Source organism: Grus americana, chromosome 6 (assembly GCF_028858705.1).
Source record: "Grus americana isolate bGruAme1 chromosome 6, bGruAme1.mat, whole genome shotgun sequence".
Classification (NCBI taxonomy): Eukaryota; Metazoa; Chordata; class Aves; order Gruiformes; family Gruidae; genus Grus; species Grus americana.
Window position 1 is genome coordinate 18,386,299 of NC_072857.1, and position 14,494 is coordinate 18,400,792.

At 65.6% G+C, this 14,494-nt stretch overlaps 2 protein-coding genes across 4 annotated transcripts; one reads left to right on the forward strand and one right to left on the reverse strand.

Annotated features, from left to right (window-relative positions):
* Positions 1-730: 730 nt before the first annotated feature.
* Positions 731-6,088, reverse strand: CHPF (chondroitin polymerizing factor). 2 transcript variants are annotated; one of them, XM_054830720.1, is made up of 4 exons: positions 5,814-6,088; positions 3,811-4,375; positions 3,432-3,614; positions 731-2,927 (listed from the first exon to the last, which is right to left on the reverse strand). In XM_054830720.1, exons 2-4 carry the CDS (start codon positions 4,345-4,347, stop codon positions 1,665-1,667), a joined length of 1,983 nt encoding a protein of 660 aa, XP_054686695.1. In that variant the 5' UTR covers positions 4,348-4,375; positions 5,814-6,088; the 3' UTR covers positions 731-1,664. The 2 variants fall into 2 exon arrangements, with proteins under 2 accessions (XP_054686695.1, XP_054686694.1); XM_054830719.1 differs by having other exon boundaries at positions 5,684-6,088.
* A 3,026-nt stretch (positions 6,089-9,114) lies between these two features.
* Positions 9,115-14,450, forward strand: TMEM198 (transmembrane protein 198). 2 transcript variants are annotated; one of them, XM_054830781.1, is made up of 6 exons: positions 9,178-9,236; positions 10,616-10,675; positions 11,293-11,543; positions 11,651-12,226; positions 12,449-12,639; positions 13,105-14,450. In XM_054830781.1, the coding sequence occupies exons 3-6, from the start codon at positions 11,354-11,356 to the stop codon at positions 13,249-13,251; spliced, it is 1,104 nt and encodes a 367-aa protein (XP_054686756.1). In that variant the 5' UTR covers positions 9,178-9,236; positions 10,616-10,675; positions 11,293-11,353; the 3' UTR covers positions 13,252-14,450. The 2 variants fall into 2 exon arrangements, with proteins under 2 accessions (XP_054686754.1, XP_054686756.1); XM_054830779.1 differs by lacking the exon at positions 10,616-10,675 and having other exon boundaries at positions 9,115-9,236.
* Positions 14,451-14,494: the final 44 nt, after the last annotated feature.

Consider the following 14,494-nt stretch of genomic DNA (forward strand, 5'->3'; position numbering starts at 1 on the left):
GCTGGAGGGCAGAAGTCACCCCGCTTGGGCACCCGGCCTCTGCTCTGATGTGGGCCAGGGGTCTCCCATTATTCACCTACAGCCCACGAAGGCTGTTATGGGGACAGCGCACGTGGGAGGCCACACGGCTGCACCAGCCCCTCACCACAGTGTTTTTTCCACCCCCAGTCAGGGCTGAGGAGGGCTGGAACCCTGATCAGCAGGATCATGAATTTACAGCACCAGGAAAGACAGGGCATTGCCCAGAGCTCCATATGCTGCACCGGGGCTTCCCGTGGCAATGGGCTCGGCATCCTGCTGCACCACCAGTGAGTGGTAGCACATGGCAACAGCAGGATGGATGGCCCTGCGGACGGTGGGCATCCGAGGAGGTACAGGACTCCTGCTGTGAGCCCCCAGGGGTTCAAGCTGGTATTTCCAAGTGTCTGCTTGGCCAGGTGTCTGCCAGGCTGTCCCTAAGCCGACAGACTCCCCCTGGCCTCGCTAAGGAGAGGCAGCCATCTCCCAGCTCAGGTAGAGGATGCTGCAGGCGGCTTGGGAAAAGCAGCATCTCTGCGAGGAAGCGGTCCAGCCAGCTGCAGCCAGGTTTTATACAAGCAGCCAGCACCTACCACCACACAGACCCCCCCATGGGACACCCAGAGATGCCCTGGGGAAGAATCAGCCAGACTCACCGGTTCATCTCTGTGTTTTATTAGTGTAAACGCACCCCACCCTCCCACCCCTCCCCACTATTAAATACAAACCAGGAGCAGAGAGCGGCTCCTCAGTCGCTTTCTCCTTAGGAGATGCGCAGCCAAACCCTCTGCCGTGCCCACCAAGCTGGGCACCACGTCCCCCGCCCCCGAGGGCGGCCCCGCGGCAGGGAGGGCTCCCACCTCTGTCGGGAGGCTTTCGTCTGAGGGCTGCAACCTCCGACGTCCTATTGATACTGCGAAGGCCGAAGCGGCCTGGGTCACGGTTCCCATGGGGAGCAGCTCACGGTACGTGAATACAGCAGGATCCCCTCTGGCACCCCCTGTGCCCACTGGCCTCGGGGGCCAGGACCCCCCACCCCGACTCACCGGGAGTGCTCCAGCTCGTTGCCAAGTGGCAAAACCCTGAAACCAACCTCTTTATTGCTTTTTTTGGAGTGGGACATGCCCCATCCTGCTGTCCCTGCACAACCAGGCTGATGCACCAAAGGAGCAGGGGGCACAGCCCTGTCCCGGGGCGCTGGGGGAACTGCGCGGGATCACCCCCAGCCCCATATCAGTCACAGCCCTGCAGCAAGGGGGGCCTTGGGCTCTGTGTGCCCCTGGTTGAGGGGACAGCAAGGGACAAGGCAGCCCATCGCCTCCCTGCTGGGCAGCGATGCCAGGACAGAGGGATGGGGCCGGTGGCCAGCAGCTCTGGGGTGAGGAGCCAGGCGTTCCAGCTCACAACTCAGCGACTCCGACCCCACCTCACCCTGGGGTCTGCACAGCCACGGCTGCTCCGGAAGGACCCGGGCACCCCGGGCTAGCAGACCCCGGCCCGGGCAGCCCCAGTGGGGCAAGTCATGAGCTCGGGCACTAGCGATCCCTGCAGATGCCAGGAGGAGGAAGACAGATTTGGGCAGCAGAAGAGTTGGGGTGGGCAGGCAGGCACGGTAGGGCAGGGCTAGCCCCTCTGCATCCTGGGGTTCAGGTGCTGTTCCCCTGCTCTTGCTCAAAAAGCACCATGGCCAGCTGGGAGCGAGAGCCTACACCCTCCAGGCTGCTCTGCACGCAGCGGTGGTAGATCTCCTCGCTGAGCCGGGGGTTGCAGGCCTGGTGCCGGTAGCGCTGCAGCAGGGCAGGCTCCACGGCCCGGAAGACATGGAGGTTGGAGTACTTGATGAACATGTCGTAGATGTCCAGGGTCTCCAGGATGTCCTCGTTCTCCTGCACGTCACTTGCCATGCGGGTGCGTGCTGCCATATAGTCAGCATTGTAGAAGCAGGCTTCATGGAAGACGTTGCGGTCGAAGCGCCCTGCATCCCGCAGCAAGTCCAGCATGGTGGGCGGCACCTGGTTGTGGTAAGCGATAGCGGGGTTGTAGCCCTGGAAGTGGATGGGGAAGAAGACCTGCCAGTTGTTGATGGTGTTCATCCGGCAGCGGTTCAGGAAGTCGACAGTGACCTCTGTCCCCACGCCGGCCACAAAGAAAAGTGTGTCCACAGGGTGCTTCTTGGAGATGATGTCCATGACCTTGATTTGGGATGGTGCGTCTGTCTTAACACTGATCCATGGGATCTTCACCTCTGCATACTTGCGCTCATACTCGGTGATCTGGGCCTTCACGGGGGCGAAGATGTCATTCTGGGTGACCTGCTGGGCCTCGAAGGGATCATAGATGAAGAGGAAGGTGAGCACCGCGTTCTCGCTGCTCTCAAAGGCAGTCGCTGCATAAGCCTCCAAAAAACGGGCAGCGTGGTCCCGGTCGTGGGCTGTCAGTGGCAGGATGACATTGATGCGGCTGGCCTCTGTCACGTAGGGCATGGGGATGATCTCCACCTCGCTGAGGGGCCGCACCAGGTGCACGCGCTTGGTGACGGAGCGGCTGTGCCCCTTCTGGGTGACCACCTCCACCTGGAGGTCCAGCGTGTACTCCATGCCACGTGTGGGGTCGAAGCGCCGGTAGCCGTTCACCAGCTGCTGCTTGCGGACATGGAGCACCGGCTGGTATTTGCGGTTCAGCTCCTCCATGGCTGTAGCCACCACGTCGGCCATGTCTGCCAGATCCGCACCGCGCAGCTCGCACTTGGGGGAGCCATCCACACAGGCATAGACCTGCTCCTCTGTGAAGTAGTCCCAGCGCAGCACCTCGAAGCGGGTTTTGGGCTGGAAGGGGGGCGGGATGCCAATAGGCCATGTGGCACCGTGGTCCCCGTCAATGGACAGGCTGCTGGCATTTTGGATCTCCAGCTGCAAGAGGAGAGATGGAGGAGTTAGAGCCAAGGCAGGCAACAAGTAGGTCTTCCAGCTTTGGCTGCAGGCCAGCTGACTCCTGATACTCAGATCAGCCACTCCTGGCCCAAAGAGCCATGCCAGAACAACTCTGCCTTCAGCCTGACTCCTGTCCAGCACCTCAGATTTCCTCCGAACAGCACCCCAAATATGGCACGCCACCTCCATTGGCAGGATCCAAGTCCTCTCTCTCCCTGCCTGGCTTTTGCTGGTGGACCTCAGTACCCTGCTGGCTCCATCACCCTGAACCACCGCCACAGCTCCAGGACCCATCTGGGTCTAAAGATGCTCTCCAGCCAGCACCACTGCCCCTGCAACCACAGGGGCTCAGCTGATCCCATCCCACAGCAGGTTTAGGTGAGAAACCCTCATATTAGAGTGGAGAGGTGACACAGAGCAACGAGAAAGCCCACAGGGATGACAAGAGGAGCCCAGACCCTCCCAGTCAAGGCCAGGTCTCACCTGGAGCTGCTGGATCTCCTGGTAGGTCCTCTCAAGCTCCACCTGCGCAAAGTACTTGTGCAGCCGGTACATCTGGAGGGGATCCAGCACGGGGTGGACAGTGAAGGCGCTCTGGAAACGGAGGTCGGTCTCCCGCTCGGGGTCTGCGTTCTTCCCCAGCTCAAAATAGTGGTAACGCAAGCCCTGCGCCAGCCAGAAGAGACGGGTCACAGCCAGCTCCAACTCGCACTCTCACCCCACCAGCCGCCAGCACAGCAAGCTCAAAGGGTGACAGGGTGCAAGGGCTGGTCCCCCCAGGACCTGGGAGCCCACGGGGAGGCAAGAAAACACCCCAGGCCAGGATCAGGCTCTCAGAGACCATCTCCGCTGCAGGACCTACCTCATGCTCCTCGACACAGTTGACGGCTGTGTAGTCAATGATGCAGCGGCCCAGCCACTCGTCAGGCCGGGCGCTTAGGATGTCATTGCGGCAGCTCTCCAGGTGCTGCTGCAGGAGCAGGAGGAGGCTGCGGGACAGCAGGTAGCCAAACCCCCCATAGCAGTAGCGTCCCTCCGTGTCCCCACCAATGAACTCCTCGGGACGGCCCAGATAGAGGTGGGTGTCAATGCTGAGGTGGGCGACCAGGCGACTGATGCGGTGTGCCTCCGTGTAGGTATCATCTTGCACCAGGAAGAACCAGTCGAAGTCGTTCACGTAGTGGTCCAGAAGGTACCTGACAGTCTGGTACATGTTCCAGATGGGCCGCTCGTCACTGTGCGTCACCACTGTCATGCCGTGGGGCACCTTGCGGCCCCGTGTGCCTGTGAAGTACACCAGGCGCTCCAGGCGGTGGGCCAGCGTGCGGTTGACAGCCACCCCCAACGTGTTCAGCGTGCTCTTGGAGGTCAGCACACCCACGAAGAGCCGCTGCCGCATCCCCAGCTCCGTACTGATGTACCGGGTCCTGCAGGAGGGAGAGAACATCTGGCCCTGGGGCACTGCACCCCACCTTGCCCTGCACCCTCCCCGTCCCCCCCAATGGCACCGACCTCAGTTCCTCTGCAGGAACTGCTCCCAGGCTTCAGCCACACACACCAGACATGACCCCAGTGGCACTGGCTGCCACTATGCCTGGGCCAGAGGCTCAGCAGAGCGCTCTGCTGAGCTCCCCCTCAACCTGAGACCACAGGGGACCCTCCCTTCCTGTCAGCTGGCCAGCCTGGCTCAAACCAGAAGTTCACAAAAGGCTGAGCACAGCTAAGAGAGGGAAAGAGGGGTGCACGCCCCAGCTCTAGTGGGGATGTGACCCACCAGGCACCCCACCACGCTTCCCAGCCAAGCTGGGAAGCACCTTCACGCCACCCCTGCCAGACACACTGCTCTTGAGCAGGCAGGCAGGCAGGCAGGCAGGCGAGCCCGTGCTGCCCTCCCTGGGGAACCCAGGCCCCACTGGGGTGGCTGAAGCCAGCATGGGGCCGGCTGTGTCCCCCCTCCCCACCACAGCCCCCAGCTGCCCCACTCACAATGACTTTCAGGTTCAATTCTCCCAGCCCACTGCAGCAGCAGGAAGCGACCCCCCCTCGGCCCCCAGCCACGGCCTGGCACACACTGGCTCCATTCAGCCCCCTCCATCCGCCCACCGCCTCGCTGGGACAAGGAGGCCCTTTCACTGCCTGCTCCCTGTCATCCCAGGGCTGCCAGGACACGCTACAGCCGGCCCTGGAGCGGGCTGGAGTTTGCACTGTTCGGTGGGACGTGCCACCGCAGGAGGGGTCCCGGCTAGGGCAGGGCAGGAGAGTGCCAGGGCAGGGTGCCCGGCAGCACGTGCAGCAGCAGGCAACCTTTGCACAGCAGGCAGCAGCGAGGGCATGAGGCTCTTCCGGGCACTCCCGAAGCAGGCAGGGGGGTAGAGATGAGGGGGAGGGCAGAGGGGAGGAAAGGGAGCAGCAGGGAAAGGCGCCTGCAGTGAGAAAAATCCATCCGCAGCCCTGGGTGGCTGCAGGGGGACAGAAGCACGACACCGGCTCACCCGTAAAGCCCCGCAGCACCAGCCCAGCAGGCAGGCAGCCCCCCAGCACCAGGCCGGCAGGCAGGGGCAGGCAGGCAGCCCCCCAGCACCGGCCCGGCAGACACACGCCCACACCCGGGCAGCCCGGGCTCGGCCGCAGCTACTCCCATCTAAAGCCCGGTTCGCGCCGGCAGCCCGTCCTCCGCCGGTGCCGCGGGGGCCCAGCTCCCCTAGCCCGGCCCGACCCGGCCCGGCCCCCCGCACCTGACGGCCTTCTTGGCGGCCCTGCCGGGGCTGGGCGGGCGGTAGGGCACGACGCGGGGCTCCCAGCTGTCGGCGCCCAGCCCGGCGGGCACGGCGTTGGGCTTGCGCGCCGCGTTGCCGTTGGTGTTACCGGGGCCGGGGGGCGGCGCGGGGCCGCCGTCGGGGCGCGGGCGGACGGCGGGGTGCGGCGGCGGCCCGCAGGGCTCCTCCACCCAGGTGACGCTGAGCAGGCTGAGGGTGAAGCCCAGCGAGACGCCGATGGCCACCGGCCCGGCGGGCCGCAGCACCGACAGCACCAGCGACAGCCGCATGGCCGGGACGGGACCGAGGACGGGGGGACGGGACCCGGGGGCGGCTCCGGCTGCCGCTCCCGCTGGCGGCGCCGCCGTCCGACGTGTCACCCCCTGGCCCCGCCCCGCCGCGCGTCACCGCGGGCGGCCCGACTCGGCCAATGGGCCGCGCTCCCACCGTCGCGTCACGGGGCGGTGCGGGGAGAAGCCGGGGGGGAGCAGGGGGCGGCGTGGAGGCGGGACGAGGTTGCTAGGAGACCGCGCGGCCGGCTCCCCCCTTCCCCCACCCCCCCACGCCCTCGCCGACCCTTCCCTGTGGGGCCGGGGTCGGGCCGTGGGGCGGGCAGGGGAGCGGGACCCCCCGCGCCGCTCCCCTCCAAGGCCCAGGAGACGTCGCTGCGGGGCTGCCCGGTGCCCTGTGCCCAGTACCTGGCACCGGCCGGGCCACGGCGTTCGCCCCCGACAGCCGGCGCTGCGGGGCGGCAGGGCAGCGCCCCCGGCCCCGGCTGCCCGCTCAGAAGGCGCCCTCCGGCTCAGAAAGCACATCTGCCCGGGCCGCGGCCTGGCTGGCGCCGGGACACGGCGCCTGAGCCGGCTTAAGGGCGGATTTCCCCCGGCGGGTGCCGCGGGGCTGGGGCACAGCCGGCCCTTTGTTCCCGGGGCTGGGGGGACGCCGCGGGGCCGGCGGGCACAACCGTAGCGTCCCCTCCCCGGGACAGCCCCTCCCGCGACGCTGGTGAACTTGTGGTGGTCTTGAAGCGCCACGTTCCCCTTCTCAAATCGCTGCCTGGCGCCTTCCGGAAAGCACGGGCAGCAGCCCTGGACGCTACCTGGGCATCCCCAGGAGGTGACCGGTGGCCACGGGTGGGTGGGGTGGACGGGTCCAAGGCCAGGAGGAGCAAAGCACGGACCAGGGGCTGCAGAAGGCAGCTGGGTACACCGGGTGCCTGGGGAGCAGGCGTGCAGGAGGGCAAGCGGCGGCTGGGAGACCTTTGGACGCAGAGCAGCAAACCGTGCTGGGGCAGAAGGAGCGCGGGCAGAGCAGCGGGAGATCTCAGCGGCAGCACCAGGGTCCCCTCAGTGGCTGCGAGTCAAAACGGGACCAAAGAGGTGGGCTCCCTCAGCTGGGGCCAGGCCACTACGAGCTGTCTGTGGTGCAGAGCCACCATCCTGCCGGCCGCCGGAGAGAGTCCCCAGGCAGACAGAGCTGGAGGAACCAGCTCGAGGCAGAGTTTGCCACATGCACGCAGCCTCCGGCACGGGAATAATCCAAGCCAGAAGCGGCAAGGCCAGCAGCCCTACACGGCCACTCGGCGCCAGGCATTACTGAATAAGGACAAGGAGGAGGATCCAGCCTTTCTGCCCATTCCCCGCTCGTGGCTCCACTTCCAGCAGCCTCGCAGCCATCAGGGCTCCCAAATGCCCCTGGATTTACGCTGCCTTGCGGGGAGTCCATCCCACCCTCCCCAGGAAACACATCCCGCCTGCCTCAGGGAGCGCCGGTGGCCGCAGAGTGCCGCGGGACACCGAGGGCAGGCAGGAACCCCCTTGGCTCAAGGGTCTCTTTCATTTTCTGGAACAAAGCAGCCTGTTTTCATCAGGAAGCGGTTGGCAGCATCCTCCCCCCCCCCCGAGATACAGGACCATCATCCAAGCTCGGCTCGTTTTCATAGGCCTTTTTCTCCTGAATAAGCCAAGACAAGCAATAAGCAAGGGTGGTCACGTGGACAGCAGTTTAATGAAGAACATATAAAAACTAGAAACAGAGGGAAACGCGATGGGACAAGGAGGTGCCAGAAGGGAAAAGATGCAGAAGTAAGAAATGAGCAGAGATTTTCCATGGACGAAGGCCAAGAAACAGGCATGATCATAAACAACCAAAGTTGCCTGTTTTCGGCACACAGAGAAACGTGTTAGATATATTTGATTTCCTTCACTGGTTGGAATATTTAGTATTGGTCACCTTATACAAACCCAGATGATTTTACATGTGTTATAAGAGAGATTTCATCTGAAATCACCCTGTCAATCTGAGCTTGTATTTAGATAGAGGTGCAAATCGGAGAAAGCACTGAAGTTTTCAGAAATAATACTCTGAACTCAGGAAAACGGCATGGAGATGAAGCTGTGGGCAGAGCAAATGCCTTCCAGGGCTCGCCGGGGCAGTGGCTGAGCCCAGGGCCCCCGTGCCCACCCCCGGAAGATCCCGCAGGGGAAGCAGCTGGCGGGCACCGTGCCGTTCCTCCGGCAGCCCCTTCGCAGCCCCCCGCCAGCTGCAGCTCCCGCCTTTGTCTCCCCATGCTGGCATGGGGCTGCGAAGGGGCTGCCAGGGGAACGGCTGCCGCTGCCAAGAGACTTTTTCCTGCCAGGATTTCCCGGGGGTCTCTGGGCGCTGCAGCCGGGAGGTGCCAGTTCCAGAGAGCTCTGCCTCTGCAGAGCTCCATGTCCTCCCACCTCCCGCCATGCCTGCAGCTCCTGGCCGCTTGCAGGGGGACGGCTGGGTGGCCTCTATAGCTGCCCCCTACGTGCACGCCTGCCCCCTCCAAACGCAGGTGCTGCAGAGCCCATGGCCCTGGCACAGGCCCCTTGCAAAGCCCGTGGCCCTCTGCGTGCTGTCAGGTGTGCACCAGCAGCACGACCCTGCGCACACCTGACATGAGGCTCTCCTGCCGTTTTCACACCCACACCCCTGCGCCCAACAACGCTCTGTCCCCTTTGCACTGTGCCTCGGGGCCTGCAGCCCTTGCAGCCACTGTTCGCCGAGCACACCTCACACATGGCACGTGCTGTGCCATGCCATGCGCGCGCGCGCACACACGCACGCAGAGCCTTGTGCAGACACCCCGTTGCATGGTCTGGTGCACGCCGTGCTGCCCTGGTGCGCACCTCAGTTGCATGCGCCGGTGCATGGCCTGGCGCACCCCCCAACGCACACGGTGGTGCACACCCCAGTGCACAAACCACTGCACGGCCTGGTGCACGCGCCGGCACGCACCTAGCGCACCGGGTACGCACCTAGTGCACCCGACGGCCCGGTGCAGGCCCCGCCCCCTGAGAAGCCACGCCCCTTCACACAGAGAGACCCCGCCCCTTGCCAGCCCCGCCCCCCGGCCGGCGCGGTGACGCAGCGCGGTGACGTCAGGCGGAGCTGTCCGCTCAGCACCGCGCGGCGGGCCGCGCCGCCAGCATGCGCGGGGGCCGGGGCCGGGGCCGGGAGCGCCGGGCGCCGCGGGGCCGCCGCCGCTGCGGGGCCGGGAGCGCAGGTGGGAGCGGGCGGGGCGGCGGTGCAGGGGGTGAGGGCAGCACATGGGGGTCCGGCAGGCGGGGGGCGCTCCAGGCCCCTCGGGGGAAGGGCTCGGGCACCGGGCTCCCGGCCCCCTCGTCCCGGGGAGAGAGCGCGGTGCCCGGGATGGGCGTGCGGGGCCCGGCGGGGCGCCCCCGGGACCCCCGCCCCGAACAAAGAGAGGGGCGGAGCGGCCCCGCGCCCCGGCGGCCATTGCGGCCGTCGCTTAGCAACGCCGCGCCCGCCCCGCCGGCCCGGGGCCCGGCAGCACGGCGGGGGGCAGCGGGGCCGGCCGGGGGGGCGCCGCGGCGGGGCCGGGCCGGGCCGGGCCCCGAACGCTGTCCCCGGGCCCCCGGCACGCTGTGCTCGGGAGGGCAGGGAGGGGAGGGCGGGGGGCCCGGGCCAAGCCGCGGCGGGGAGCCCGGGGCTGCGGGGAGGGCGGCAGCAGGTGGGTAAGTCCCGGCGCCAATGAGCAGGCGCTGGGCTCCCCTAGCAACAGTGCCCGCGCCAATGGGCGCCGGGAGCTGCCTGCAACGCTGCCTGCAACCCTGCCTGCAACCCTGTCGGAGACGGGTTTTCCCCGGCGACCCTTCCCCGCTGCCCTGGCCCCGGCCTGGCGTGGGTTGAGGGGCAGAGAGCAGCGCCTCGCTGCCCTCCCTCTGCCCTGCCAGCTGTGCCGTGCCACGCCGTGCCCACCCGTGCCGTGCCCCATCCCCGGCCCCCTGGGCACAGCCGGCCGGCAGAGCCCTGCTTTCACCCCGCACGGCATCGCCCATCCCCGCCGAGGCAGCCAGGGCCGGCGCGTTGCTCCCGGGCTCCGCGGTTAAAGTCCAATCCTGCTTAGCATCCCCCGGGGGCTCAGGCGGGGCGGGCAGGGGCCCAGCGCTCCGCTGCCTGCTCCCTGCCCGCCTGCTGCCCCGGGATTAGGCGCCGCACTCGGCTTCTCCGGGGGGATTTGCCCTGGCCGGTGTTTCCCTCTCCAGCCGGAGGGAGGGAGGAGGCCGGCGGTGGGGGAAGAGGTGCCGGTGGAGCCCGGCCCGGGCAGCAGCGAGGTGCTGGGCAATAGAGAGGCGAGACTGCAGCCTCTGCCCTCTCCCCTGCGCCTTCTCGGTGCTCTGGTTTTGTGAGCCGTCCTGAGCCAGCTGCCTGAACGTGGCACTTGGAAGGACCGGTGCTGGTGCGGGGACAACCGGTAACAATAAACCCATCCTAAACCAACTGAGCCCGGGAAGGTGCCAGGGGAGCAAAGGGATGCTGGAACCGGCTCCAGGTGGGAGTGGGCAGACAGACGCTGTAATTAGGTTTAAGCTGGAGCTGGATCAGTCTTTGCGGGGGATTATGACCCCTCCATCTGCGTAGGCACTGCGGGGGGCCCGGTGACAGCTTGCTCAGCATCCCGGCACGGCCACGGCATTACGGGTGAGCCCTCGGGTAAAGGGCAGTGCCAGCCAGGGTCAGGTCCCCTCCGGCCCCGTGGGTCAGCGTGGGAGGGCTGGATCCAGCACGGGGGGCTGCTTTGTTTTTACAAGGACACTAAGAGCTGGAGTAGGGATAAAAAATAGCCAGAAATATGATTAGAGGATTGGAGAAAATGCCTTGGAGTACAAGCTTTAAGAGCTCAATCTGTTTAGCCTATAAAAATAGAAGACTGAGGGGTGACTTAATTACCAAACATAATTACTTCACAGGCAGAAAATACCAGGTAGTGGAAGTCTCCCTTTAATCAAGCAGGGAAAGGGCGCCGGAGAGCCAGGGGCAGGAAATTGAAGCCGCAGACAAATTATAAAGTGCCGTGTCCTGGCAGCCAAACTCACCGGGGGTGCGGACGGGCTCCCCAAGGACAGCACATCCCTGCAGCCATGCTGTGGGTGATGGCCTGCGCCCCCGCAGACCCCCGGGCCAGGGCAGATCAGGCTGTTCCCCCATTCCCTTCCTTCCCACCTGGGTAGCGAGGGGCCAGAGTGGGTTTTTCAGCAGCTGGGTGCCTTCGGGTGGGCATCACCAATGGTGCCTCCATCCCTCTTCTCTCTCATCAGCTGAAGCGGGTGCGGTGGCGCAGCTTTGCCAGCGAGCCATGGGGCAGGAACAGAGATTTTGATGCCTCTTCCGGAAGTCCCCAGAGCCATGACTGCAACTGTGCAGACGCTGCGGTTCAAGCTGCTGCCACACGAGCCGGGCCAGGAGTGGGGGCACAGCTGCCAGCAGGAAATCGAGCGTCGCTACCAGGTGGTGCCCTCAGTGGTGTGCGCCATGTGCTGCCTCTTCGGCATCATCTACTGCTTCTTCGGTGAGCCAGGCCAGCCCGGCGGCTGGCGGGGCAGGCAGGGAGAAGGGCAGGGGGGAGCCAGGGGAGTGCTGGCCATCCACCCCCTGACTGCGGTGGTCTCTCTGCAGGCTACCGCTGCTTCAAGGCCGTCATGTTCCTGACAGGGCTGATGTTCGGCTCCATCATCATCTTCATGTTGTGCTACAAGGAGCGGGTGCTGGACACGCAGCTGAGCGTGGAGGCCTCGGTGGGCATCGGGCTGGGCATCGGGGTCCTGTGCGGGCTGGTCACCATGCTGGTGCGCAGCGTCGGCCTCTTCATGGTGGGGCTGCTCCTGGGGCTGCTGCTGGCAGTGGCCACACTGGTGGTGATGGAGCAGTTCTACCACCCGCCAACGGTGTGGATCCCCATCGCGCTGCTCCTGGGCGTGGGGATGCTCTTCGCCGTCCTCACCCTGCAGTGGCAGCGCTTCTTCACCACACTCTCCACTGCCGTTTTCGGCAGCGCCATCATGACCGTCACCGTTGACTACTTCATCGAGCTCTTCCTCCTGGTGCAGTACATCTACGAGCGCATCAAGGTGGCCCCTGCTCGCCCTGTGTGCTGGTACAGCTGGGTCATCCTGGGTGTTTGGCCACTCCTCACCACGCTGGGCGTCCTGGTCCAGTGGAAGGTCACGGCCGAGGGCTACTCCCACACTGAAGGTGTGTGGGGGCTGGGGGAGATGGGCGTGGGGTGAGTGCAGGAGTTGGGGGGCCAGGGTGGGGGTTCTCATTGCCAGGTTTGCATGCACAGATAAGGGGTTTGGGACTCTGTGGGGACATGCCATGGCAAGGGGAGGCCTGGGTGTGCAAAGCTGGGGTTGGTTTGGGTGCAGGGAGGATTTTGGGGTGCTCACAGTGCTCACAGGCCCCTCTGCCCCACAGTGATCATCAGCCGGCAGCAGCGCCGCGTGCAGCTGATGCGCATCAAGCAGCGGGAGGACCGAAAGGAGAAGAAGAAGAAGCGGAGACCACACCACCCGCCTCCCCATCAGCACAAAGCCCACCCACCCGAGCCCGCCTACCGCCGCAAACCCAACCCTGTGCGCCGCTTTGATGGGGACGTGCTCTCCCCTGTGAGTCCCACACTCAGGGTAGAGATCTCCCCTGGCCTCTGCGGCCCTTCCTTCTCCAACCGGGTGGGCTGGGGCGCGGAGAGGGGAGAGGTGCCTGAGTGCCAGCCAGTATCCAAGCTCCTTGAGGGACGAGGGATCCCGGGGGCCGGGCAGCTCAGGAGTGGCTGGGCTGGGACATGCCCACCACGGAGCACTTCAGCCTTTGCAAGCAAATGTAAACTGGTGGCCAAAAGTGCCGTGGCCGCGCTAGAAACAGGCAGTGGGCAAGGTGCGAAGTGTGTGTCCAGGGAATGGACGGGGATGTGCAGCCTGCTGCAGCCAGCCCCCGGAGGGCCCAAGTACTGGGGTGGGTGGGATTACACAGGGCAGTTTCTGGGGGGGCGGCTGCAGAGCTTAGGGTGGGGTGGGATGGAGTGGGCCAGGAGCAGAGCCCCCCTCACTTCCTGTCCACCCTCTCTCGAGCAGAGCTACATCCAGAGTTTTCGAGAGCGGCAGACGGGCCCATCTCTGAACAGCCTCATCGCCAGCTCCCATGCCGTGGTGGACCTGGACTATGACTGCAGCTCCACTGTGCCCCTCACCACGGGCTCCGGCCCCGCCGTGCGGGTATAAGCCAACCCAGTGACCTCGAGCGACACCAGCATCCCAGCCTGCTCCGACAGACCCCCTGGGACAGGCGGGGCTGTGCCCTTGGCCCCGGGCAGCCATGCGCGCCCCGGGGCTGCGGATGGACACCCTGGGGACACGTGGGACTTGGCTGGGCGAGCCCTAGCTGCCCACGGGGCCTGGAGGCACTGGGGGAGCCCTCCGGCAGGGACTCAGCCCAAGGACCGGGGACACCAGCACCCATGGACGCATGGTGCAAGCGGCTCTGTGTGTTTCTCCATGGCCCGGGCACGCTCATCCTGCATCCCAACATCTCCCTCTCCATGTTTGAGCCCCCCTTTCCCAAGAGCAGCTCCCCATGCCTGCCCCCACCCCATCGCTCCCCCAGCAACTGCCCAAGTGCCTGTGCCCCACATCCCTTCCTCAAAGAGCAGGTCCACCAGCCCTTGCCCCCCCAGGGACTCCCCCAAGCATGTGTGCCCCGTCCCACCCTGGTCCCGAGAGCAGCTCCCAGGCAGCGCTTCCCAAACCCTGTCTCCTCAGAAGGTCCCCTTGCCCTAGACACCCTCCCTGCCCCCCAGAGCAGCTCGCTTCCCCCCCACTTTTCCTGAGCTGGACCCGGGGTGGTCCTAGGGCAGAGGCTGCCAGGGCCAGGCAGTTCCTCTGAGGATGCTGCCCTGGGGTGATGCCGTGTACACCCCCCAAAATGTTTCAATGGGAGACAGGACACTGAATCCAGCCTTTGGGCAGAGGCTGGGCTGCCTCAGGGACGTGGGGACCCCCATGGCGTCAGAGGCCGTCGCTGTTTTGCTGGCGACTGGATTTTATAGTGGCCGGGGGGGCCCGGGGATCGGGCCGAGCCTCCGGCTGGGGCAGGGCAGGAGCCCCAGAGCACCGCTGCTGGCAGAGGCTCCCGCCTTGTATATATTTCTCTTGCTGTGATTTGTATTAATTTATTACGGAGCGAGCCAGGACTTCCCCATGGCCAGGCAGGCAGGATGGCGGGCAAGACTGGACCGGGGCACCCCCCTGCTTTGGGAGCCCCCCCAGCCCAGCCCAGCTGGCCCCGCTGCCCCGGGAACTGCATGTTTCTGCCAGGCACCCCCATTCCCACAGCGCCGTGCCGCCGTCCCCCTTTTCAGTCTCTTTTGTAAATGTGCCAAACGCTGCTGAGGCCATGGCCGCACAGTAAAGAGCCTTTCGGAGCTGCGTGTGGGGCCAGGGGCTGTGCCGGGGGGCAGGGGCGAGG

Excerpts from the sequence above, each read along its gene's own strand:
- TMEM198 (XM_054830779.1), top strand. The coding sequence starts at position 11,354 with ATGCCTCTTCCGGAAGTCCCCAGAGCCATGACTGCAACTGTGCAGACG. Across the intron at positions 11,544-11,650 it reads CATCATCTACTGCTTCTTCG|GCTACCGCTGCTTCAAGGCC; the intron begins GTGAGCCAGGCC and ends GTCTCTCTGCAG. Across the intron at positions 12,640-13,104 it reads ATGGGGACGTGCTCTCCCCT|AGCTACATCCAGAGTTTTCG; the intron begins GTGAGTCCCACA and ends TCTCTCGAGCAG.
- CHPF (XM_054830719.1), bottom strand. The coding sequence starts at position 5,994 with ATGCGGCTGTCGCTGGTGCTGTCGGTGCTGCGGCCCGCCGGGCCGGTG. Across the intron at positions 4,376-5,683 it reads GCCGCCAAGAAGGCCGTCAG|GACCCGGTACATCAGTACGG; the intron begins GTGCGGGGGGCC and ends TCCCTCCTGCAG. Across the intron at positions 3,615-3,810 it reads ACTGTGTCGAGGAGCATGAG|GGCTTGCGTTACCACTATTT; the intron begins GTAGGTCCTGCA and ends TGGCTGGCGCAG.